General features: G+C 32.9%; 1 protein-coding gene and 1 long non-coding RNA gene across 9 annotated transcripts in view; both read left to right on the top strand.

The window, feature by feature from the left end:
* The first annotated feature begins 11778 nt into the window (after nucleotides 1-11778).
* LOC143254524 (uncharacterized) lies at nucleotides 11779-13203 on the top strand. The gene is made up of 2 exons (XR_013030233.1): nucleotides 11779-11912; nucleotides 12818-13203. It is a non-coding gene; the product is annotated as an uncharacterized LOC143254524 (long non-coding RNA).
* Nucleotides 13204-19694: 6491 nt separating this feature from the next.
* Nucleotides 19695-25140, top strand: part of LOC143252277 (solute carrier family 22 member 13-like) — a 43140-nt gene continuing 37694 nt past the window's right edge. For 3 of the 8 annotated variants that reach the window (XM_076504164.1, XM_076504166.1, XM_076504159.1), the window contains exons 1-2: nucleotides 20455-20754; nucleotides 23173-23671. In XM_076504164.1, the coding sequence (XP_076360279.1) occupies nucleotides 23318-23671 (354 nt within the window). In that variant the 5' untranslated portion in view covers nucleotides 20455-20754; nucleotides 23173-23317. Of the gene's footprint in view, nucleotides 19831-20454; nucleotides 20755-23172; nucleotides 23672-25140 lie in introns of those variants that run through there. The other 5 variants (XM_076504161.1, XM_076504163.1, XM_076504162.1 and 2 more) reach the window with 5 other exon arrangements.

The following is a 25140-nucleotide window of genomic DNA, read 5'->3' as shown; positions in this document are numbered from 1 at the left end:
TAAAACATACGTTTGGTTTATTTGAATTTGAATTTCGCGCAAAGCTACACGAGAACTATCTGTGCTAGCCATCCCTAATTTACTAGTGTAAGACTAGAGGGAAGGCATCTAGTCATCACCACCCACCATCAACTCTTCGGCTACTCTTTTATTAACGAATAGTGGGATTGACCGTCACGTAATAACGCTAAAAGGGCGAGCATGTTTGGTGTGACAGGGACCTACGTTTGGAAATATAAATGTTCATAATTTTAGTATACGTTTTAATGTTTTTTATTGTATTACCTATTACATCAGAAAAATTATATAACAAAACAAAATTTCATTTCATTTAGTTGTTTTGCATTCTAGATTTTATACACATTTCCGAAATGGCTACTAACAGAATTACGAGCTTTTTTTAAATATTGAAACATTGCAGGATTAAGATAAACTGATATTCAATTTTTCAAATAATTACAAAACCCTATATCTAAGTACATCTAAATCAAATATGACTGAACTTTAATATTTTCAAGCATAGAATTTTTTTATATTTTATTTTCAGACTCAGAATACAAAAACCGACAAAAAGTAGTGTTATGTAATGTATTATTTTCTTTTCAGCTCAATAACATGTATACAGGTCTGTATACATCGAGAGTCCAGTTCTAGAGTTGAATCGGCTTTGCATAGCAGTGGTGAATTTCAGAAGGTTAAAACGGTGTACTTAAGGTATATCATGATATATCGTTCAATACGTCATAATGAAAACTATTAGTGACTGAAACCTTACCAGCTACATTATAATTTCAGTAATTCACAGCAGTGTAGAAAGTAAGCTAGTCGTTGTATGTGACGTTACACAATCAGCTTTTTTTATTTAAAATTTATTTTTTGTACACGTTGGTCAGTAACTTTGTGCACTATCACCAACTCATAAACGAATTAGACTTTTTACTAGGACTCAGGGTCAATATAAATCATATAACATGTCATGATTTGGTATTCTTCTACATTGGTGTTCCATAGTTAATTTACTAGCATTCTCAATAAGTGGTAGCTTGAGAAAATGTTTTATGAAAGTAGAGGAAAAAATTAAAACAAGAAAAATAGAAGCAAATACAGTGAACCAGTGGAACCACGATATTTATTCACATTATGGATGAACGTGTTTTTAGTAAACTTCCTGGCTGCTAGAGCATGTAGGAATCATGTCTTGACGTCACAAAGGCGGACATGAAACTTATATATAGCACTGCCAAGTCAGACCACTTTTGGTGCGGTATCCCATCATCCAAAATTTACGTTTTAAAACGACAATTTTCATTATGCCATTTCGAGGTAGAGAAACTTCCAACTTATTCTTAACTTGTAGAAATCTTTTCACCGCTCAACGTGAGGACAATTTCAATTATTACAGATCACGTGAGTATTATGACATGTAAAATTGTAATAAAATGAGCGCAAATTTACTACATTCTACATCTTGTTTACGAAGACTTCAACTGACTAAATGCAGTTAACCTGCAAAGAAAGAAGCTGTTAAGATTTATCACAGTTTTATAAGAAGTTATATGTGTTTTGTTATTTTGAAAGAAAATAGGATGAATTTCGACTCAATAAACACGCTTCATTACCAAAATCTTTCAAATACACAAGTATTGACCTTAAGTGAGCGACAAATATGTTGTTAAATGCGTAAAGTATATTATAATTCCTAATGAGTAGTTTTGTTAACCAGTGCAAAACGTCAGTAAAGAGGCCATAAACTGTGACATAAGAAAATAAGTGTTTTTTGAATCTATGTTTTTTATTAAATTTTAGAGTGGTGTGTTTATTTAAATATGAAATTGTTTAAAAAATCTTTTATTGCTGATAACATATTGTTTGCTCAAAAGCTCCACTAAATATTTCCGTCGAATTGTGGAGGCTTTATTTGACTGAGCTCTTGGTGTTGTGTTCGGTTCCGTGTGGAAGTTTATTGTGGGTTGGACGTTCGACGAAACTTGTTAAGAAAAAAAAAAGAGAACAAAAACAACAACACTAGCAACTCGAAACATGGAGATCACTGTCATCATAGGAAGTTTAGAACAACTTCAGTGTTATATAATTATCTTAATTGTTTACCGATGAGTTCCGACGGCATGGCAGATTTTGGTCCCACCATTTTTGGCTTCCGACACTGACAACTGTGTGCCAAACTACATAAACTAAAGGACTGGATAGTTACTCAGAGGTAGAATGTCTCCATACCGTTCGACACTAACAAGCAAGAATTCAGTCAGTGTCAGAGCTACAGCTACAAGTTTGTACAGTAACCTAATTCATGGGATGTAATTATTTATCAGAATATCACGGTTCCCTATACACACTGGGATTGCAGTTCTACAGAGAATACACTAATAACTCAGGAAAGATGTTGACCGTAAATAACTCATAAGTTTTTCGTGTAATTACTTTCAACCGTCTAGTTGTATACAAATTGAACATAACCCCTGATAGCGTAAAGAAAAAAATTGTCAGTGTCGAACCCAACTTTATATAGTAATATGTTAAAGCTGTTTCTCGAAATTATAGATTAAGAAGTTATTTAAAAATTCAACTTGATATACTGGCTTACGTAAAATTAAAAGTAAAATTAAGAGAATTCGCCAAATGTATTCAAACTGGTTTCTCTAATATAATTATTTCGCACAGTTTGTTCCTTTTACAGTATTTTCCCATTAATTTCTGTACGTGTTAGGGTATTGGTATATTTTTGTTTCTTTGCGTGTTTATTGCTCAATGCACAGAGCTACATAATACGTTATTTAAGCTCAGCCAACCACGTAAAGGAAAACCGATTTTCTGTTGTTTATGTCTTCCCATATGTGAAAAAATATCACTTTTCTCTTTATTTATTTAAATTACAATTTTTTAAGTGATAAGGTGATAAAAATCCATATAAAAAAATAATTGATAGAAGTGTATTACTGACAACGATTATTCTTCCTTTTACTGAAAGTAACGTATTTTACAATAGAGAGGGCCCTTTCAGTAACCCAGAGACAGATTTGAGGGCCTCTAACTGCAGAATTAAAGGTTCGAAGCCCGTAGTATGCCCTGGATAGATTGTCTCGTGTAAAGTGTATACTTACAGAAACAAAACACAGGTAAACACAAAGCTACTCGAAAGCTATCTGTGCTAGCCGTCCCTAATTTAGCAGTGTAAGACTAGAGGGAAGGCAGCTAGTCATTACCACCAACCGCCAAGTCTTGGGCTACTCTTTTACCAACGAATAGTGGGATTCATCGTCACATTATAACGCCCCTCACGGCTGAAAGGACGAGCATGTTTGGAGCGACGGGGATGCGAACCTGCGACCCTCAGATTACGAGTCGCATGCCTTAACACACTTGGCCATGCCGGGCACACACGTAAACTACAGTACCAGTATCACTTCTTTAACTGGAAGTAACTGACTTTATCTAGTGTCTACTCGCCCCACTGAAGATAAATATTCTCACGTGGGCTAGTAGTGGTTGACAAAAGAAATATTAGTGAGCCAGAAAGATATTACTGTGTAAAATTTTAAAATAAATGGATCTCTATTTGTGTAAAATGCACAGTACTGGACATGTATGTTAGCTAAATGAATATGAAAACCACACCTAATTTATGGAACAAACTATTAGCACTGTTTAGTCCCACACATGAAAGTTTGGTAGTCTTTGTGTTAATAGTTTGTACTGCGCTATAGAAAAACACCATCGGTTTTATTTCTATAGTATTAGTATTCATTATGGATTTATTCTTTATTCTGTACATGTACAGGTTATCACACGATAGGTGAAATTAAAAGCGTTAAACCGACCTTGTTTAAATCTACCATTGTTCCTATGTCATTTCACAAGTAGGTGATACCTGTTATCACCCGTGGAGAACATTTCTTGCAGTGACTTCATTAAGATAAGTCTTTTCCAGGTTGTACAGATATTATCTAGTTAATCACGGTCGCCTCAGTGTGGTATAAGAATAAAAAGCTATTTGATAGTGTTTTAACCAGAAGTCATTTATTTAATAAATCTGATTCCTCGTATCATGAAGGTTTGACAAAATGGTGAAACAACAGTCCATCGTAAGCAAAGTACCACGTGTCTTTTGAATTAATAAAGACTGTTCTATAATTGTACTACAGTTGTGTTCAGTCATTAATTCCTTGACTTAAACTTACACTGTATACAATCATCACTATTATGTAGCACCATATCTTGTTGAACCTTATTACATTAAAGGACGTTTTGGTCGATCTATGCTGTCGTATCCAGCAACTTCAACTAAATTGTAAAAAAAACTTCAAATTATTATCTTAAACTAACTGCGTTCACCATGTTCGAAGTTGTACTAACTCAAGATGGCTGTTATCCTGCTAAATGTGATATTTGTGTCCCTTTTTTTATCAATTTCATAAATAAATATGAAAGAATATGATGACTCGATATTCTTCATCGACTCAAACAGACCACCTCTAACATTTCGTTTCTCAAGACAAAACAAGTTCAACTATATTAACCTATACACATATGATAACATTTTCATCCTAGTTGTCAACCTAGTAACCTTCCTCTATTATCTTTTCAATAATTTAATGTTCTTTCTGAGGTAAGGAGCCAAAAAATGAACACAGTACTCCAAATGTGGCCTACTCCTTGACCTGTACAGCAACATTATAATCTCTATAGACTTGTATTAAGTATTTCTGTTTGCCCTGCTAGTAGCAATAACGCATGCTCTGATGACTGAGCAACTAGAACATCAGTATGCTGTCTGTTCATAACACGTTCAGATTATTCCAAGAAAATTATACTCATAATTCAAATTGTGGTATCCTTTCTTCTTGAAAATCTAGACACATCACATCCACATCTATATAAGCAGTAAACAAACAATGTTAAATGATTAGTAAGACAATATTTTCCCTTGGTGAGAAGATAATCAATACCCAACAAAATACTAAACTTTGTTAAATGACTTTGGAAAAAAATCTTTAACAGAATTTCAAAACATTTTCACACCAACTCTGTGAGTCCAATAGAACTGTAAATACATGGACATGTTTTAACTTCTCCCTTGAAAAGAGGACTAACATTATCCAACTTCCAACCTTCTAGCACCTGTCCACCATTCAAAGACTTACACAATTTACTACAAGTGGCTCACACATCTAATCCTTATCGTCTTTCAAATCCCTTGTGTATATTATCTAGCCAACATTCTCAGCCATCCATTAAACTTCCCAGTTTTTTCTTAACAATTTCAGAATTAATGTGATAAATTTATTCAAGCTTGTTTACATCTAGCAGCTCTTCAGGTTGAGGAATGCTGTTTAAATATTCATTAGTGAAAACTAAAAAAAGCATAATTTAATGTATGGTTTATCTGTATTGTAACATACATTTTATGTTGTTTTACCTACAACATCGCATGAATTCAAAAGTAATAACAGGTCATACTTTTGTATCAATAGAGTGTTTAAAAAGTGACATGTACTGGCTATTTAAAAAAAATTTTTTTTTTCAAAACAAATAAAGAAAAAAGAAAAAAAACAATTTTAGAACGCTTTCAAAAAACACAAAAAGCATAATCTGAATAATCAACCCGTGTGTTGATTGTTTGTTTTGTTTGTTTGTTTCTTGAATTTCGCGAAAAGCTACACGAATAGAGGAATACAGATGTAGAGTAACGTACCAAACTTTTATATAGTTCAACATTCTGCATCTCGATCATACGGTTATTCCTACATCAGGAGTTTAAGTCCACAATATTAGTTCATTGATGTTCGTGGGTGACCTTACCTTTGATAGTTAACTGAATTCGTATTCTTTCTGAACTTGTTGAGATCAAATTTTTTATTTCCTTATCATAATTACTAAAGAGTAGTGAGGAAAAGCACGATCAGATGTGGCGACATGATTGTGTTTGTTTGTTTGAATTTCGCGTAAAGCTACACGAGAACTATCTACACTAGCCGTCCCTCATGTAGTAGTGTAAGACTAGAGGGGTGGCAGCTAGTCATCATCACCCACCGCCAACTCTTTGGCTACTATTTTACCAACGAATAGTGGGATTGACTGTCACGTTGTAACACTTCCACGGCTGAAAGGGCGAGCATGTTTAGTGTTACCGGTATTCGAACCCGCGACCCTCAGGTTACGAGTCAAGTGCCTTAACCACCTGGCCATGCCGGGCCTCTAAGTAACGTAAATTGACAGATAGAAACACTATTTGGTAAAATATTTAATCAAGTCAAGTTGTGTAAAAAAAACAACTGTAAAATTCAAAACAGGAACAATGTTTAAAATACACAAAAACTTTATTTTACGAACGGCTAACATTAAATGACTATTTGATTGTCAGGTTGCCATCGACAGAAATAAAACATATGTAACAAGCATTAAATATGTATTGAGAAAAACTTAACTCATTATAAATTTTGAGGACAGAGTTAATATTATTCACAATAATTTAATATTTCTGTCCAAAACTGTAAATTAGTACTCACTAACACTTCATCTCTATTTAATAAATAATAATTTATTTCACAAAATTTTTCTGGGTACTGTAATATTAAATTATCTTTCAGTATTAGACTCAAATAATTATTTTGTTCCACCACTGTATCTAATGACCTCACAACAGTGTGTTTTGTAAGTAGCGAATTTAACATTTTGTTTTTATTATATGCGTAACTCTTTTGTTCATGAAACCATTATTTTATGTTACATCTAATTGTATCAATACATTTTTATTCAATTCACATTAAGTTCAATAACATATATATTATTTTTAATACTAAGAAGTTTTTCTCAATTTCATTCATTGTTTTTAAAATAGGAATACAATAATATTTGCTGAATGCATTGACGATTTGACTGGTTATACATTACTGTACACTGTGCTATTATTAATGGTTAACTTGTGAACCAGAACATCGAGGAACGGCAGAATGTTATTGACTTTAAGTTGTATTCTGTTAAACTAACTGTCCAGATGAGAATGAAAGTTTTGACTACTTGAATAATGGTTATCCAAATAAAATGATTCAACGTGTGTCATATGGTTCATTTGTGTCCATTACTAACGATTACTAACCGTAATCTGACAAACTCAACAAAAAAAAAAACAACAACACAAAATATCTTCCTAACATAGAATAATGAATAAGCGTAACATCATCACAGTTTTCGAGGTTCTATACTGAGGAAACACTTCCGTTACACTGTTGGTGTTTCAGAGAACACCAAAGAGGTATTTATGCTATAAACATACCAGTAATAGATTTTTCGTTCAGATAAACAACCATATAATAGAAATAAAAATTCGAAAATAATAGAAGAGGGGAAAACACCAAATAGAAAAAAATAGAGTAGCTATTGCTATCCAAGCACTAGATAGTGGACTGTAAACTGGTATTAATCAAAACAAAGGCTAACAGTTACTCTGTACTGCAAAGACACCACTTATCAAAGACATAAAACACATAATTTGTTTTGGTTTCGACGTAGCATTAAGCCTTTCACTATACAATGTATTATTTTAAGTATTAAAATTCCTTTTCTATATGATATTGAAGCAGTCAGTTTGTGTTCTATAGTCATCATAATTCTATATGTTTTTTACTTTAACACTAGATGTCAGTTATTGTTATGATTGGTAGCGAGATACCAAGGTTAAAGCGTAAAGAACTGTTCCATGGTTTAACATATTTTTATCACTCATTATATTGTAACTCGATGAAGGTTCCGGTAAGAGGGTCGAAAACTTACAAGTAAAAGTATTTCAATGTAGAAAAAATTATACATATTAATTTACTTACGTTGGAAATTATTTAGAGCTAATAAAGCAAATTATTCTGCTGGTGGTCGTTCTAATGATTGAAAGCATACAGAAGAGACTTTGTCCATGTATGAAAACAGTGAAAATCATCAAACTGTAATTATTTTGTTGATAATGTGTACCCAAGGAAACAGCAAGGTTGACATTGAACTGGTCAAACAACATGCTGTATACCAGAAAAGTATTATATAACGAAAACTAGTTCTTATTATTTATTCCAACCCGATTGTGAATTGCCATTTCAAGACAGATTATCGAATCGTCTAACATTAGTAATTACTTGGTTGTACTAAAATTATTAGCTCATTACGATACATTTCTTTCACAACATAGCTATCGTATTTGTCACACCTATTTGAGAATAATTTATTGCTCTATTTAGACAACATGTGTTAGAGAATACATTGAATGTATTGAAAGAATCAAAATCCCGCTCTCTTAATCCAGCTCTCGATCCAGATTTTGCGTTCAGATAACTTTCGTTACCAGATATATTCTACCCAGTGGGCCTGTTGAACCCTTCATAAAATTTCTAAATTGTGATTCTCATACTGAAAGCAATGATTTGAGATGTAATCTAAAAACGATTCTGATATTGAAGGAGCAGTAATTGAAGAACTATACCGCTTTTACAAATATTTTAATAAACCGATATAGTATTGAAGGAACCAAGTACAACTGTACAAGGATTCGAAATGTGTATGAACAGCTTTTTTAATTACACGATTTGAGAGACAGATTTCTCAATGCTGATGTTGTTTTTCGTTTGTCTTATGGTGCGAAACAGCTCATGAGAACGTTCATTTTCTGAAACTAAGAATGTAAACTCTACTCAAATAAGTTATTGAGTCTAACAACGCAAAATGTATATTTTTTCTTTATGTTCATTGGCCTTAAGATTTTGGCCAGCTATCATTTACAGAGATTATTCAATTGTGTTATTACTAAAAGAGTATCATATGCGATGGAAGATGGAGAGATCTATACAGTGATTATATTACATAATGTGTATATCGTATGATTGTATATAGAAAGTTATGTACAATGATTTTTACTGCTACCGGATTATACTGAATACATATATTTTAAGTAAAAATATTTTTGGTGTTTTCTTGGGGTGGATTGTGACTTCTTCAATTTCTTAATACTTGAAACACAACATTTGTCCAAATATTTGAACAAAAATAAAATATTACATTGCTAAAAATTGTAAAGGTGAAAAAATACATGTTTGTTGTTCTTTTATGAATCCCGAATAAAATACAGGAAGTCTGTAAACATGTGGCTGACCCAGCGCACTACTACTTACGTTGTCGTTTTTAGTTGAACGTATGTCTTTCACATAGACGAACCCCTTAAGTACGTCTGTTTTGATAAACAGGTTAGTGGTTTGGTTCGTTTTGAATTTCGCGCAAAGCTACACAAGGTTTATCTGCGCTAGCCGTCCCGAATTTAGCAGTGTAAGACGAGAAAAAAGGCAGCTTGTCATCACCACCGACCGCCAAGTCTTGGGCTACTCTTTTACCACCGAATAGTTGGATTGACCGTCACAATATAACGCCACCACGGCTGAAAGGACGAGCATGTTTGGAGCGACGGGAATTCGAATCCGCGACCCTCAGATTACAAATTGAGTGCCTTAACCACCTGGCCATGCCGGGCCGCGATAAGTTAGTATTGTGATAGAATATTACAATGATTTTTAAACACATGGACGATAAATATAAGTAAAAATAGAGTAACAAACATTGTTATCTATTTATGATTTACTCTAATTAATATAAAATTAACCACCTTTATCGTCGCTGAATTCGCAGAATATTCAGTATTTTGATAATTGAGAATAATCCGGCTTTTTTTGCAAGAGACATGTTAGATGTTTGAGTAATAAGGTATTCAAAACTGGTGTTACACCAGGTATAAAAAATTTCTTTAAGAAGTACATTCAATTAAACATTCCGTTGGTAAGATAAACCTAAGAGTGTGGTTGTCGATAGTGGTGACTTGCAGCTCTTTACTAGGTCTCAATTATTTTCAATAATTTAATACTTCTTCGTGTTGGTATAATTATTTAGGATAAAAGGGAAAGAAAAATATTATAATGACATAACATTATAGTTACGGACAAAGAGAAACCTGTTGGTCTATCTTAGTTATCATATCCTGTAAGTAATACTAGAAAACAGTTATTGACAGTTCTTGTCAAGACCTTTTTCTATCATTACACTGTTATGTTTATTCCCATTTAAATTATACTTATAATTCTAATTATGATAAATTACATTCCACGTCTTGCATTTATTATAATTAAAACCTGTCTACTACTTATTCACCCAACTCACTAAATTATCTAAATCCCTTTGTGAGGCAGCATCATCCTCTTCACAGCTAGTAACACACAAGACCTTGATATCATCAGCAAATTTAACACTTTATTGACCATTCTTTCATCTATGTCAATTGAGCAATGTTCGTAAGACTGAGTCATGAGGTACTCCACTTGCAACATCTCTCCAATTTGATTGAACTCCATTTATAAAAAACTCTCTGCTTTATTTTGTCAAGCCACTCTTCTATCAGATGAGTTAAGTTATCTTCCACTCTTGTTGAGATAAGTTCCTTTCAAGCATTTTATGTGGCACTTTACACCCTTATCTACATGTGCAGTAACATGAGAAAAGATTTGTAAGGCATGATTTTTCCTCAGTGGAACCGTGTAGACAATCCAATAACATTCTGTACTTTGTTAAATAATTTTGCAAAATATCTTTTACCAGACTTTCCACAACTGAGGTCATACTAATAAGTGTATAATTGCTGGAAAACTTCTATTACCTCACCTGAATATAGGAGAGACATTACCTAATTTCCAATCTCTTAGTACTTGTCCAATGTTCGAGAACTTATAAAAATTGTGGCAGGTGGTTCAAATATCCCATCCTTGACCTCCTTTAAAACCATCGGGGAAATATTATCTGGCCCAAGAGCCTCATTATTCTTTAAATTTCCCATTTTTTTTATCAAGCTCAGGATTTATACAGTTGTCTGGTTCAATATTGTTTTCAACTATTAACTGTTGAATATGAGGAATATTGAAGTCTTCATTAGTAAAAACTGAAGAAAAAGCAGAATTTAATAACCGAGCTATTTCATAATTGTCAAATACAAGCCTTCCTTTATCTTATCTCAAGTGTGCTTTCCCTATCCTAACATTTTATTTACCCTAATGTACTTTAAAATACCCATGCTATTCATTTTCATAGATCCTTTCAGACATTCTAATTTCCTGTTTGACCCACTTTCTTGATCTAAATCTTCTATAATACCAGTCAATTTAAAGTTCCTAAATTCATTATGATTTTCTTCAATTTTATTAAAGCTTTTATAAAACATTCTAACGTATGGTTTATCTCAAATATATCTACTGCTGGGTAGGAGACCGCAAGAAGGAAAAACATGGCGAATAAGAATGAAGAAAAACGATACATGTTTATATTCCACTTAAAGTGACGTTCAGCTGAAACATTTAATGAGACTTTAAAACGTCCAACACACAATCACACGATACAGAAAATTGTTTTCGGTACAAACACTAATTTTATCACATAGATGGAAAAATGTAGTTGCTATCGAGAGCGATATATGTGTTGTTCGTTTATGCTCAGGTGACTTTGTTTAATGACGCTCGCCAAATTAATAAACCTTTGATTTCACATAGGATGTCACCTTTCAGGGAGGCAGTGATATATTTCTAAAGCAGTTCCGTTAAGAGTTGTGGCAAAGTGTTTTCTTTTCTTTTATTAAGTCACCAATTGCTGCTGTACTGCTTGACACAAGTCATTTTTCGATAAGCTGAAGTTAAAATGGTTCTGTTAGAGACTGCTAGGTGGAGATAGGCATGAGACGCGTGTATTTGACCCAGTAGAGGGTGTTTGAATTATAACTTGTTTCTTTTGCTGAGGCGACTTTGTCTCAAATTAACCATATACTTAAATTATCTTTACATTTGAAATAGTAACTTCTTGTACACTAAGTCCAATAGATATCTGAAAAGGTAAGTTTTGTTTTCTATATACCATTCTAAGTTTTAATGAAAAACACATGACCTTCATAACATTTTACATGACGTACAAATATTGTTCAAATAACAATTCATTATATTATTCATGATGTCAGAAAAAAAAAAAAAACAGGTAAGTTCAATAAGTCTAGATACAAAATGGTAAAGACCATTCTTTATATGAAGTACCGTGAAACTACGATATCTCAATATAAACTTGTACGTCTTTATGTTTTAAAGGTTGCCATAAGCAGATTCGACGTACAAGGTATGGAATGTTTGTTTAAAAAAACACATCATTCTGAAATATCGAACGCTTTTTATTTATTTATAATATCTAAAGTAAGATAGCCCTAAAGAAGTTCTATTCTGGTGATTCATAATTACACCATGTTCAACACATAATGAAGTTATGGTTAACACCAGAAATTGTATATTGCTGGATATGGAATAGTATTTCTACAGTGTTATGAGAAGAATAGTTTTACTGAAGTTCTTATAACACGAAACGTAGGGGGAAACCATATTTAATTTGAAATATTTCAGAGAAGTTTGTTTTTGAATTTTGCGCAAAACTACACGAGGGCTATCTGCGCTAGTCGTCCTTAATTTAACAGAAGACAGCTAGTCTTCAATTACACTTTCTCCCAAGAACAGTAGGAATCATTATTACATTATAACGACCCCACGGACGAGAATTTGAAACTCCGACCCTTATGTTATGAGTCAAGCGCCTGATCAAGTGGCCATGCCGTGCCTTGTTATAGTTAATAACAAACTTAAAGGTTACGTTACTTAATTTTTAATAAACAGTTATTAAACGTAACTGGTATTAACGCATTCCTGTTGTTAATGAATCGTTAACTTGTAATTATTATTTCGTATTTTTCGTGGATTAGGAGACTTGACTTTCACGTGCTCATCATGGAGGAAACCAGGTCTACAGCAGAAGGAAGATTCGAGGTAGTACATTTGCCACGTAGTAATAACTACAATCCGAAAATTAAATTGTTAAAATTAAATCAAATTAGCTTACAATCGAAGATCCATAAATAGGACATCCTGCATCTTATAAAACGAAGAACCCGTTCTGCAACATTGTACATTTTATGTGATTAACAATTTTATAATGTTTTGCATAATGTTAACAACGCGCTAATTTCACACATTTATATCTTCATTTGTTACATTCCTACCATCTGGAGTACACTTTACCTGATGTCGCAGAAAATATTTAGTTTTTGTTGTTTTTTTTTTAGTTTAATAAACGTTTATAGTAAGGGTGTTTCTGCTACACATGTCTAAAATATATTACACTTGGGACGGTGATAGTTGTGGATGAAGATATGTGAAGATAAGAGGATAGTGGTGTCAATGCCTGGTTGTCGTATTTTCCTGTCTAGAGGGTCACCTGGTGGTAATAATTAACTAAACACTTGTGTCGTTATTGGTAACGTTATATGTACGTGATTTACCCTACTAATAGTCTAGTACAAGTAATGAAATAAAAGTAACAGTTTTAATGACGCTCGCCAAACTAATAAACCTTTGATTTCACATAGGATGTCACCTTTCAGGTAGACAGTGAATAAGTAGAAACTTGGACATCATAATGTTGAAAGAAGTGTTTGTACATAACGTTCTTAAATAATGATTTATATTGAAAATAAAGAAATCTATCGAGCACTTGTAAATAATAGCAATAATTGTTTAGAGATAAGGGTTTAGGTTTTGTTTCATCAGCTAACATTCTAATGCTTTACTAACAGTGGTGTGTCAAAAGGTGATTTGGACATTTTGCTATTCAACAGAATCTTACATTTATAAATAAATACAATTTATTTCAGTGATTACAAGCATTGTCAAAAACAATACATTGTAACATTTTTATAAGATCAAAAATTCGTTATAATAAGTTTTATCGTTTGTTTATCTTCTTCATCTCAAAAAAAAAATTTCCAGGCTCAAATATGTGCTGTTCCACTAGAAGAATTGAATTCCGACATTAGGCTTTATAATCTATAGAAATTATGGATTAAATACGATAAACCATATTTTGTTTTCAGTATTTATTTAAAAACAGATGTGGTTATCAGTTTAAAGTGAGTACGTGACGTTATTTTAAAACATTTGAGACAAATTCTACTTCACCATTTACTTAGAGAGAAAAATGTTTCACAAAACTTTGAGTTGTTTTCCGACCACAAAATAAATTATTACCGTGACTTAAGTTAATTAGTTATAAAATAACAAAATAGATCATTTAGTGAAAATTCTGTGAGAAACAGAAATACAAGAGAAAGTACTAAATCGTGCCCCGTTGAGAAAGCGGTAAGTCTACGGACATACAAAGCTAAAATCAAGGATTCGATTCCCCTAGAGGGACGTAGCGAATAGCCCAATTTAGTTTTGCTGTAACAAAACACACACAAAGTACAAATCAGTAGTGTTGTTTAGAACAACAAGAATGTTTTGTTTCTTTTGAATTTTCGCGCAAAGCCACACCTAATTTACCAGTGCAAGACCAGAATTAAGGTAGCGAGTCATCACTACCCACCATCAACTCTTGGACTACTATTTTACCAAGGAATAGTGGAATTGACTGTAACATTATAAAGCTCCACTGCTGAAAGGGCGAGCATGCTTGGTACGACGGAATTTGAACTCGCGACCCTCAGATTACGAGTCGAGCGCCTTTATCACCTGGCCACACCGAATCACTCCGTAACGGGAAAGTCAAATCTAAATGCACACAGGATAAACATCTCGCTAAGTTGGGGGTTGCACATCGCGTAATAAATATGATTTTTTTCCATTACCATACAAGAAATATTTCCATTATAGAATGATGATGTCCTTTTTGTAAACTAATTAACTACACATGTAGTAGAGGACCTATTGTGAAATTTCTTTTGTTTATTCATAAATTAACCAATCGCTTTATATAAGTCGTTCTTAGAAGAATTTAGAGTAACTTCACGCTCGACGGCGTACCATCAGTACACTTCGGTGTTCTGTCAATAGTAGAAGCCATTATGATCTTTCTTCTGTCTGAAACATTTAACAGACAACTTCCAAGTATCGCTAAAATGTGTGTTTCGGTAACGTTGGCGGTCATAGCACAAAGATTGAACAGTTAAACCGTTATTTTTATAAGATAATTTTACAGTTTGTAGATTACAAAGTTTTGCAATATACATATTTATAAATTTAAAAATCAGTTCAGATAAGTCTTATATTTTCTAATTTAGAGTCAATCCATGCATATCACTGTACCTTCAGCAATTTATGGTGTTCTGTCAATAGTGGCAGCCATTTTGGTTTTACTTCTACCAGAATCATTTAACAGACAACATCCTGACAAAATAAAAGAGATAGAGAATCCAAAAAAGTAAGTGAGCTTCTAACCTTGATTTGTAAACAAACCATAACAGTGACAGTGATGAAGAAATATTTTTAGGAAGTTAACTTTCTTTATAATTATTCGATCCTATAATATTTATGATAAATCTCTTCTTTGTGGCTGTTCAAAGTTGAGTTTGAAAACTTGCAACACCAAAAGATTTGCCCCCTGTGGTGAACTCGGAGCAAATGGGCCAGTTGTGCAACTTTACGTTTAATATAATAAAAAAAAAACAAAGTTACAAATTAATTCCATATATTACCACAACAAAAACCTGTTTTATACTTAAAATAATACATTGTATAGTGAAAGACTTAATGCTACGTCGAAACTAAAACAAATTATGTGTTTTATGTCTTTGATAAGTGGTGTCCTTGCAGTACAGAGTAACTGTTAGCCTTTGTTTTGATTAATACCAGTTCACAGTCCACTATTTAGTGCTTGGATAGCAATAGCTTCTCTATTTTTCTCTATTTGGTGTTTCTCCTCTTCTGTTATTTTCGAATTCTTGTTTCTATTATATGGTTGTTTATCAGGAACGAAAAATCTCTAATTGGTTTTTAATACCTCTTTGGTGTTCTCTGAAACTTACCAACAGTGTAACGGGAATTGTGTTTCCTCAGTATAGGAGGACCTCGAAAAACTGTGATGATGTTACTATTATTTATTATTCTATGTTAGGAAGATATGTTTGTGGTGTTGTTTTTTTTCCTTTTGTTGAGTTTGTCAGATTGCCGTTCGTTTGTAGTGGACACAAATGAACCATTTGACACACGTTGAATCATTTTATTTGGATAACCATTATTCAAGTAGTCAAAACTTTCATTCTCATCTGGACAGTTAGTTTAACAGAATACAACTTAAAGTCAATAACATTCTGCCGTTCCTCGATGTTCTGGTTCACAAGTTAACCATTAATAATAGCACAGTGTACACTATTGTATAACCAGTCAAATCGTCAATGCATTCAGCAAATATTATTGTATTCCTATTTTAAAAACAATGAATGAAATTGAGAAAAACTTCTTAGTATTAAAAATAATATATATGTTATTGAACTTGATGTGAATTGAATAGAAATGTATTGATACAATTAGATGTAACATAAAATAATGGTTTCATGAACAAAAGAGTTACGCATATAATAAAAACAAAATGTTAAATTCGCTACTTACAAAACACACTGTTGTGAGGTCATTAGATACAGTGGTGGAACAAAATAATTATTTGAGTCTAATACTGAAAGATAATTTAATATTACAGTACCCAGAAAAATTTTGTGAAATAAATTATTATTTATTAAATAGAGATGAAGTGTTAGTGAGTACTAATTTACAGTTTTGGACAGAAATATTAAATTATTGTGAATAATATTAACCTGCCATTAAAGTTTATAATGAGTTAAGTGTTTCTCAATACATATTTAATGCTTGTTACATATGTTTTATTTCTGTCGATGGCAACCTGACAATCAAATAGTCATTTAATGTTAGCCGTTCGTAAAATAGAGTTTTTGTGTATTTTAAACATTGTTCCTGTTTTGAATTTTACAGTTGTTTGGTTTTTTTACACAACTTTACTTGATTAAATATTTTACCAACTAGTGTTTCCATCTGTCAATTTACGTTACTTAGAGGCCCGGCATGGCCAGGTGGTTAAGGCACTTGACTCGTAACCTGAGGTTCGCGGGTTCGAATACCGGTTACACTAAACATGCTCGCCCTTTCAGCCGTGGAAGTGTTACAACGTGACAGTCAAACCCACTATTCGTTGGTAAAATAGTAGCCAAAGAGTTGGCGGTGGGTGGTGATGACTAGCTGCCATCCCTCTAGTCTTACACTACTACATTAGGGACGGCTAGCGTAGATAGCTCTCGTGTAGCTTTGCGCGAAATTAAAACAAACAAACAATCATGTCACCACATCTAATCGTGCTTTACCTCACTACTGTTTAGTAATTATGATAAGGAAATAAAAATTTGCTCTCAACAAGTTCAGAAAGAATACGAATTCAGTTAACTATCAAAGGTAAGGTCACCCACGAACATCAATGAACTAATACTGTGGACTTAAACTCCTGATGTAGGAATAACCGTATGATCGAGATGTAGAAGGTTGAACTATATAAAAGTTTGGTACGTTACTCTACATCTGTATTCCTCTATACGTGTAGCTTTGCGCGAAATTCAAGAAACAAACAAACAATACAAACAATCAACAGACGGGTTGATTATTCAGATTTGGCTTTTTGTGTTTTTTGAAAGCGTTCTGAAATTGTTTTTGTTTTTTATTTGTTTTGAAAAAAAAACTTTTTTTTAAATAGCCAGTGCACGGCTATTAAAAGTATGACTTGTTATTACTTTTGAATTCATTCGATGTTGTGGGTAAAACAACATAAAATATATGTTACAATATAGAAAAACCATACCAAGTTTGACTTGATTGTTTATTTACATCTTAGAACTCTGAATAACAACCTTAACTATGATTAATGTTCCATCAATTGCAAGAATTACAATTGTTTGTTTGAAATATTTTCCCGGTAATGCTGCTCTTTAGACCAGCACATTACAGAGGAATATAAAGAGTGAAGGTAGATAGTTAAATGGTTCCTAATAATACGAGAGTCACACACACACACACACATAATATATTTTGGATTTTTAACTTTATGATCTTTAATAATAAAGAGTCATATCTTTTTAGGAACCACTGGTGACTACAGCATGCGATATAATATTATGTTAACGAGTCCAGAATTTTTATCTAACAATTACTTATCCAATTTCTTGAATAACGTTTAAAAAACTTGTTTATATACATTTGGTTTCAGGTTTGTGCAAACGTATGCTACAAACTTCAAGCTAAACTAATATAGAATTTGTCGAAAACCCAGATTAAAAGAGTCAATATTTCTTTAAAACTATCATCGTTATAAACTGCTAGACCTAAAGTATTATTGAGGGGTATTTACATCTATAAAGCCCCTGAGGTCAAAGTTAATGTAATTTTTTTAAATTATTATAATATTTATACTTTTCCATACATTAGGTTTTAAAATATCACTTAAACTAATATTTCAAAATAATGAAAACAATTTCTGAGAGAATCCGCTTTGTTTTTGACCTACAAATCTCAATTTATTATTCGTGTTGTCCTTGGATAATAAACTTAAAACCCAGCTCATGTATAATAAAACACAGGTCATTAACATTAAAAAACTGAACCAACTTTTAAAACATTGTTATACTCAGTTGTACAACGTCAAGATATAGGATTTACCCTATGAGTTCGCTTTTAGTTGAAATTTGTTGCAGACCCCCAAATAAAACTGATGAAAGTAATGAGAAACTCTACTGTGAGATTTAGATTTCAACTGTTAATGATACAAGTATGGAAAATAAATAATAAATTTATATTTACGGCAATGACTGGAGAATTAGAATACTACAGAAGATGAAAGTGTTGAAGAAACAAAACTTAGGATATCAAAACTATAAAGAAAAAAGGTTGACTGAAAATGTAAAAACTAATAATAAGAATTTCTTCAAACATATTAAATGTTAGGATGGGAGTAGAGCCTTTGAAATATGATATCTTAAGACTAATATCTGATAATTATTGATGACTAGGTTATTAAATTATGTGGTTTTAGTTTTCACTAATGAATATTTAAACAGCATTCCTCAACCTGAAGAGCTGCTAGATGTAAACAAGCTTGAATAAAATAAACACATTAATTCTGAAATTGTTAAGAAAGAAGTGGGAAGTTTAAAGGATGGCTGAGAATGTTAGATAGATAATACACACAAGGGATTTAAAAGACGATAAGGATTAGATGTGTGAGTTACTTGTAGTAAATTTTGTAAGTCTTTGAATGGTGGACAGGTGCTAGAAGGTTGGAAGTTGGCCAATGTTAGTCCTCTTTTCAAGGGAGGAGATCAAAAATGTCCATGTATTTACAGTCCTATTGGACTTACAGAGTTGGTGTGAAAATGTTTTGAAATTCTGTTAAAGATTTTTTTCCAAAGTCATTTAACAAAGTTTAGTATTTTGTTGGGTATTGATTATCTTCTCACTAAGGGAAAATATTGTCTTACTAATCATTTTGAGGCTCCTTACCTCAGAAAGGACATTAAATTACTGAAAAGATATTACAGTAAAAAAACATCCTCACGTCGCTTTTCCTCCGAAAGAATGTAAGCTAGCAATAAGAAATTGTTTTATTATATGTTAAAATTTATACCTCTTACATTTTTTTTAGGCTTAGCGTACTGTGTATAGTCATTATGTTCTTTATAAAAACAAGTTTTATAGCGATCGTGTCACACTCGCTACTAGCACTCCAGTAGCATAGCGTTATATCTGCAGACTTACAACGCTAGAAGGCAGGTTTTTTCCCCTGGTTGGCAGAGGATAGATGGCCGACTGTGTAATTTTGTGCTCAATTACAATGTAACAAACAAACCGTTCGCTACCGTCACATATATGAAGACATCGTAGAAACCAAGTAAGTGTACCTGTTGGGAACGTGATAATACAATTAAGATGTTTTGTCACAAATGTTTACAACACTGAATATGAATGGTAGTCACACTGAACACGGTTAATTTGTTGACTATGCGAATTTCGCAACTAGTGGTCTCTGGAGATAACTATTTTTGGCACTGTTTCAGCAAGTGAATATTTTGGTTACAATCCATTATTCTAAAGCATGATTTTATCTTTTTTTTCGCATTGATAAGTTAAGTATACAACAAAATAAAATTACTTTATATAAAACACACATGTATATAAATATAGAGTACTGTGTACATCCACGAATTCAGTTTTTTTTCAAACTTAAATTAGTAAAATGTGCACCAACTGTATTAGTATTATTACAGTTTTCTAAGAGAACCTATAAATCCACGCTGTTTTAAAAATTCAATTTTTGTATATTTCACTCAATCAACACTTCTCATTTCCAATATTTAGCCAGTACACAAACTTTGACTTTTATTGAGTGATGAATATGATGATATGTGCACAAAGTATTTCATAACGTATAGCGTGTAGTGTTGACAACCGATAAATAAACGTCAGCAAAGAGACACCAATGCAATTATATAAGTAGATGCTTATTTAAGTTCTCTAACGAAAATACACTACTACTCGGTTCGAGATCTTATGGAATCAATATATTCGAAATTTGTTTCTGTTCTGAACTTAGCAAAAAAACTTGTGTTTTTATAAAAGTTTAAAATATGATTTGAGGTCGTGTTTTATTCCATAGAACAAAATACTGTGAGATTGTTTGGTTTCGATCTTTGGTATAGTAACATCACACGTAAACGTGTTTGAACAAAGTCTATTTTCTAGAGCTACAACTGACAAACTTAAATGAAAGTGATCGTCAAAAATAATGTTGTGGAATATGCAAGGAAAAGAGTAGGTAAGAAATTACAATTGTATGTGTTCTTGGTTGCGTTTGTCGATTAAAGTGTGATTATTTTTAAAATATTTTTATTGTAAAAAGATTTGCTTTTATTTTCATTGGTTTATAGCTCAGTTAACAAAGGGTAAGTTTTAAAATCAAGTGTTTGATTTTTAAGGTTCTAGCATCGAAATCCTGATATATTTTAATCTCCCTTGGTTATGTTAAAAGTAAAAATGTAAAAATAAGATTTGTCCTTTAATATTAATTATAAGGTAAATATTGCAGTAAGCAGTATGTTTTAACATTCAGCTATTCAGTATTACTTATTTCAGTTGTCCTCTGTTGTAACTGTTATTGTGCTATTTACCTTCTGAACATTTAAAGTTGTTATACTTATTTAACATTTTCCATTCAGGTCTAGAATGTAAAAGCGGTTAATATTTCATTTCCCAAGTTACCAAAATCCAATTGCAAAGCGACTTACAGAATTTTATCTATTGAACGTGTTATTGGTATATCCTACATTCCAACTTCAATAGCTGTCAGTGGGCGCTGTTAACTAGCTGTGATCCCTGCAGTTTATAGTAAGGAGCTACTACTACCAGAAAGAACTGTATAATATATTTGGAGCATTTGGTTATTTAGAGCAAAGCCAAATTGGGCTATCTGCTGTGTTGGATGGTTTGTTTTTGAATTTCGCACAAAGCTACACAAGAGCTATCTTAGCTAGCCGTCTCTAATTTAGCAGTGTAAGACCAGAGGGAAGGCAGCTACTCATCACCGCCCACCGCAAACTTTTGGGATGCTCTTTAACCAACGATTAGTGGGATTGATCGTTACATGGGAACGCCCCCACGGCTGAAAGGGCGAGAATATCTGATGCCACGGGAAAGCGAATCCTAGATTTCAGAGTTATAAGAAAATAAACTTACCGCTGTCCCACTAGAGGAATTTTTCTTGAGGGTTTTGATACAAAATAATAGTAATAAGTGACTTTGTTAACAAGTTATAAGTTTTTATTTGAACTTTACTCCATGTGCTGAAAAGTTCGCTGTAATAACATCCAAACCTCACAATTAGGCCAAACAAGAGTAGTATAAGAGGGTGTTGTTGACACTGACTTCCTTCTAATCTGTCAGTTTATGATTAGGGACAGATAGTCCTATGAGGTAAGTTTTAAAACAAGTAACTGAAAAAAAAATTGTGGTGTTGAAATAAAATGTTATGCAAAATAAATCGGGAAATAATTTATATAAAATTAATGATAACTCACGTACTGAAGGCTTAACAAAAATTATATTGAATGTTAGTTTTTCCTTGTTTGCTTGAAGGACAAAGCTCCATAATAGGCTATCTGTGGGGTGCCCCCTCGTGGACATCAGAACTTAGTATTAAACTGTACGAGCCATCTGTCTTGCCGATGAACCACTGGGGGTGACTTACACTTAAGCTAATGGGAGATTCACATTAGTAAATCCAGTTTAATAATACGACCACGTGATGGTTGCAGTTTTAAGCTAGGGCGAATGTGGCTGAGTGCTTGACATACAGGGTGTGTGTGAGAAAACCCAATGTTTGCTTGGAATGAGTTAGATGAGTGACAGTTTGTCGTTTCATGCTTTCTGGATTTTTTCCAATAAGTAATTGACAATCTATACCTTAACATTGTAAAGGGGGGACACTTTTCCTGGCCGTTCCGAACAAAAGTTGTTCTTCGTTTCAAAAATAATAGTACCAAATTACAATTACTCATTTAATTGACTACCAGTAAAACGTCACAACAAATAAAATATTACGTTTATAAAACATTTATACTCTTTTCAGTTAGAAAAATATTTTAATATTTTTTATTCATTTCTAACATCGTAAAATTCTTCATTTTACAGTTTTACACACATCAGCGAAACTAACGCGATCGTTTCCTCAAAGCGTCCGGATTACACAGAACTTACTTCTGTTGGTTTTGGAATTTTGCGCAAAGCTACATGAGGGCTATCTGCGCTAGCCCTCCCTAATTTAGCTGTGTAAGACTAGAGGGAAGGCAGCTAGTCATCACCACCAACCTCCAAGTTTAGGGTTACTCTTTTGTCAACGAATAGTGGGATTGACCTCATCGTTATAACGCTCCCACGGTTAAAAGAGTAAGCATGTTTGGTGTGACGAGAATTCTAATCCGCAATCACCAGATTACGAGTCGAGTGAGTGCCTTAACCACCTGGCCAACTCACTTCAGATCATTCTGTAGATTTATTTATAAAGTACGAATAGTTTTATCAAAGTAGAAACACTTTTTCTCAGATTTTGTATCTGAGAAATAAAGAATTAAGTGATTATCGGGTCAATGATTTTGTTACTCTAGTTTAAATTTTTTGTTTGTTTTATTAAATATGCATTTTTCAAGTACTTCTCGATTTACCCTATTGAGGTTTTCAGATTTTTTTTTAAAGATCCAATACAACTACGAAACTCACCGTCGAGTTGTGTCTTATTTAACCAACTGTGTCCAGTAAAACCTGAAAGCGTATAGTGTGTTTGTAGCAGGAAGAAACTTGTCAAAAAACAACAACGAAAATAAAACATGGAAATCACTGACGTCATAGGTAACTTAGGACGACTTCAGTGTTACATAATAATCTTACTTATATACCGCGGAATGCCGACTGCTTGGGAAATTTTGGCCATACCATTTTTGGCTCCCGATACTGACCACTGGTGTGCCAAACCACACCAACTAGAGAACTGGACAGTCACCAGATGGAAGAATGTCTCCATACCGTTTGACACTAATAAGCAAGAATTCAGCCGGTGTCAGAGTTACAGCTATACGTTAGTACAGTTAAATGATTCATGGGATGTAATTATTGATCAGAATGTCACAGTTCCATGTACAAAATGGGATTACAGCTCTAGAGACAACACAATAATAACTCAGGTAAGCTGTAAACTGTAAATAAGTCATTTCATAAGTTTTCAGTGTAATTACTTTCAGTCGTCAGTCGTGTAAAAATAATACGTTAAACCTGATAGTTGAAATACAATTTGACCCACTTTTATACAGTAAAGCTATAAAGCTGTCTCCAGACTATAACTTACGAGGTAAACTGAGTTACCTTTCTATATGTGAAATAAGAAACATTATTGATATTAATAGTTCGGAAACAAAATTATTAATTTGAAGAAGGCTTTTGTGTGATTGTGAATCAATATTTAACTGAAAGTAGTCAACAATTTTTGTCCTCCAGCTCCATTTGAAACAGTTAATGGAAGAAACTGCCAGACGTTTTGAGATCAGAGAAACTACAGGGTGTTTGAAAAGGTACTGTGTAGTTTTGTCTGTTAATAAATATGTAAGTGCACAGTGACTTTCCGAACGCTCTGTAGTTCCAACACGTTTGTCTGTCATTTACAGTGTTACGTGACCATTTTGGTTCATTGCCATCATATCGATTATAAACCGACAAGAAGTTTATAAGAAACTACGTAAAACTGTAAATCATCTGTCTAATTTATTTCAAAATTCACTTTCAACAAATTATATTTTTGACATTTGGTGTTTTCAAAGGAAAGATGAGTAAGCGATACTGAATGTTTCTCTAAAAACAAGACTTTTGCTTTATTTGCTGTTTTCTGCTCTCCTAACCGTTGTACGTGATACTGCATTTTTGTCATACCATTTCGTATAGCTTTGTTTATGGTTACGCACGAAATCACAAAACACATTATTTCCGCTATACCAACCAAGTGCATGGAAACCAAACGTGGGTGTTTTAACAGGTGTTATAAGATCAGTTTTAACCAGGTTTCTGTATCCATGGTGAGAAGAACACAGATAGTCCTGAGTGTAACTTAATTCGTAACTACAAACAATCTTAGTGTAAAATACACAATACCATGCATGTTTGTTAGCTACATGAACCTGAAACCAAACCACATTATGAAACAAATTATTAATCAGTGATGACGAGAAAACCCACTTGTAGAGAAAAATATATATGTAAAATTATTACTTCTAATCCAGGAAAACTAGTTTTGAAGCTTTCACTCGTCCTTTTAGTCCTACACAAGAAAGTGTCTAATCTAGTCCTCTAGACCTTGTATAAATATTTTGTTGTGTTTTACAAGACTAGACAATGCGTGTAACTAAATTCGTTACACCTATCTTGTTTAAATTTACCTTTGTTCCCATGTCATTTCCCAAATAGGAGATCATGGAGAACATTTTTTGTAGTGACTTCGTTAAAGATGTTAAGGATAAGTCTTTCCAAGATTGTACAGATATGATATGATTATCACAATCGTATCAGTATGGTATAAGAATAACAAGTCATATGGAAGCATTTTAACCAGAATTATTTCATTTAGTAAGTGTAATTCCTAGTATCATGAAGGTTTGACAATATC

The sequence above is a fragment of the Tachypleus tridentatus genome, chromosome 6, assembly GCF_004210375.1.
Source record: "Tachypleus tridentatus isolate NWPU-2018 chromosome 6, ASM421037v1, whole genome shotgun sequence".
Classification (NCBI taxonomy): domain Eukaryota; kingdom Metazoa; phylum Arthropoda; class Merostomata; order Xiphosura; family Limulidae; genus Tachypleus; species Tachypleus tridentatus.
The sequence above is the reverse complement of the archived record's forward strand: the minus strand, read 5'-3'. Positions and strand labels throughout refer to the sequence as shown.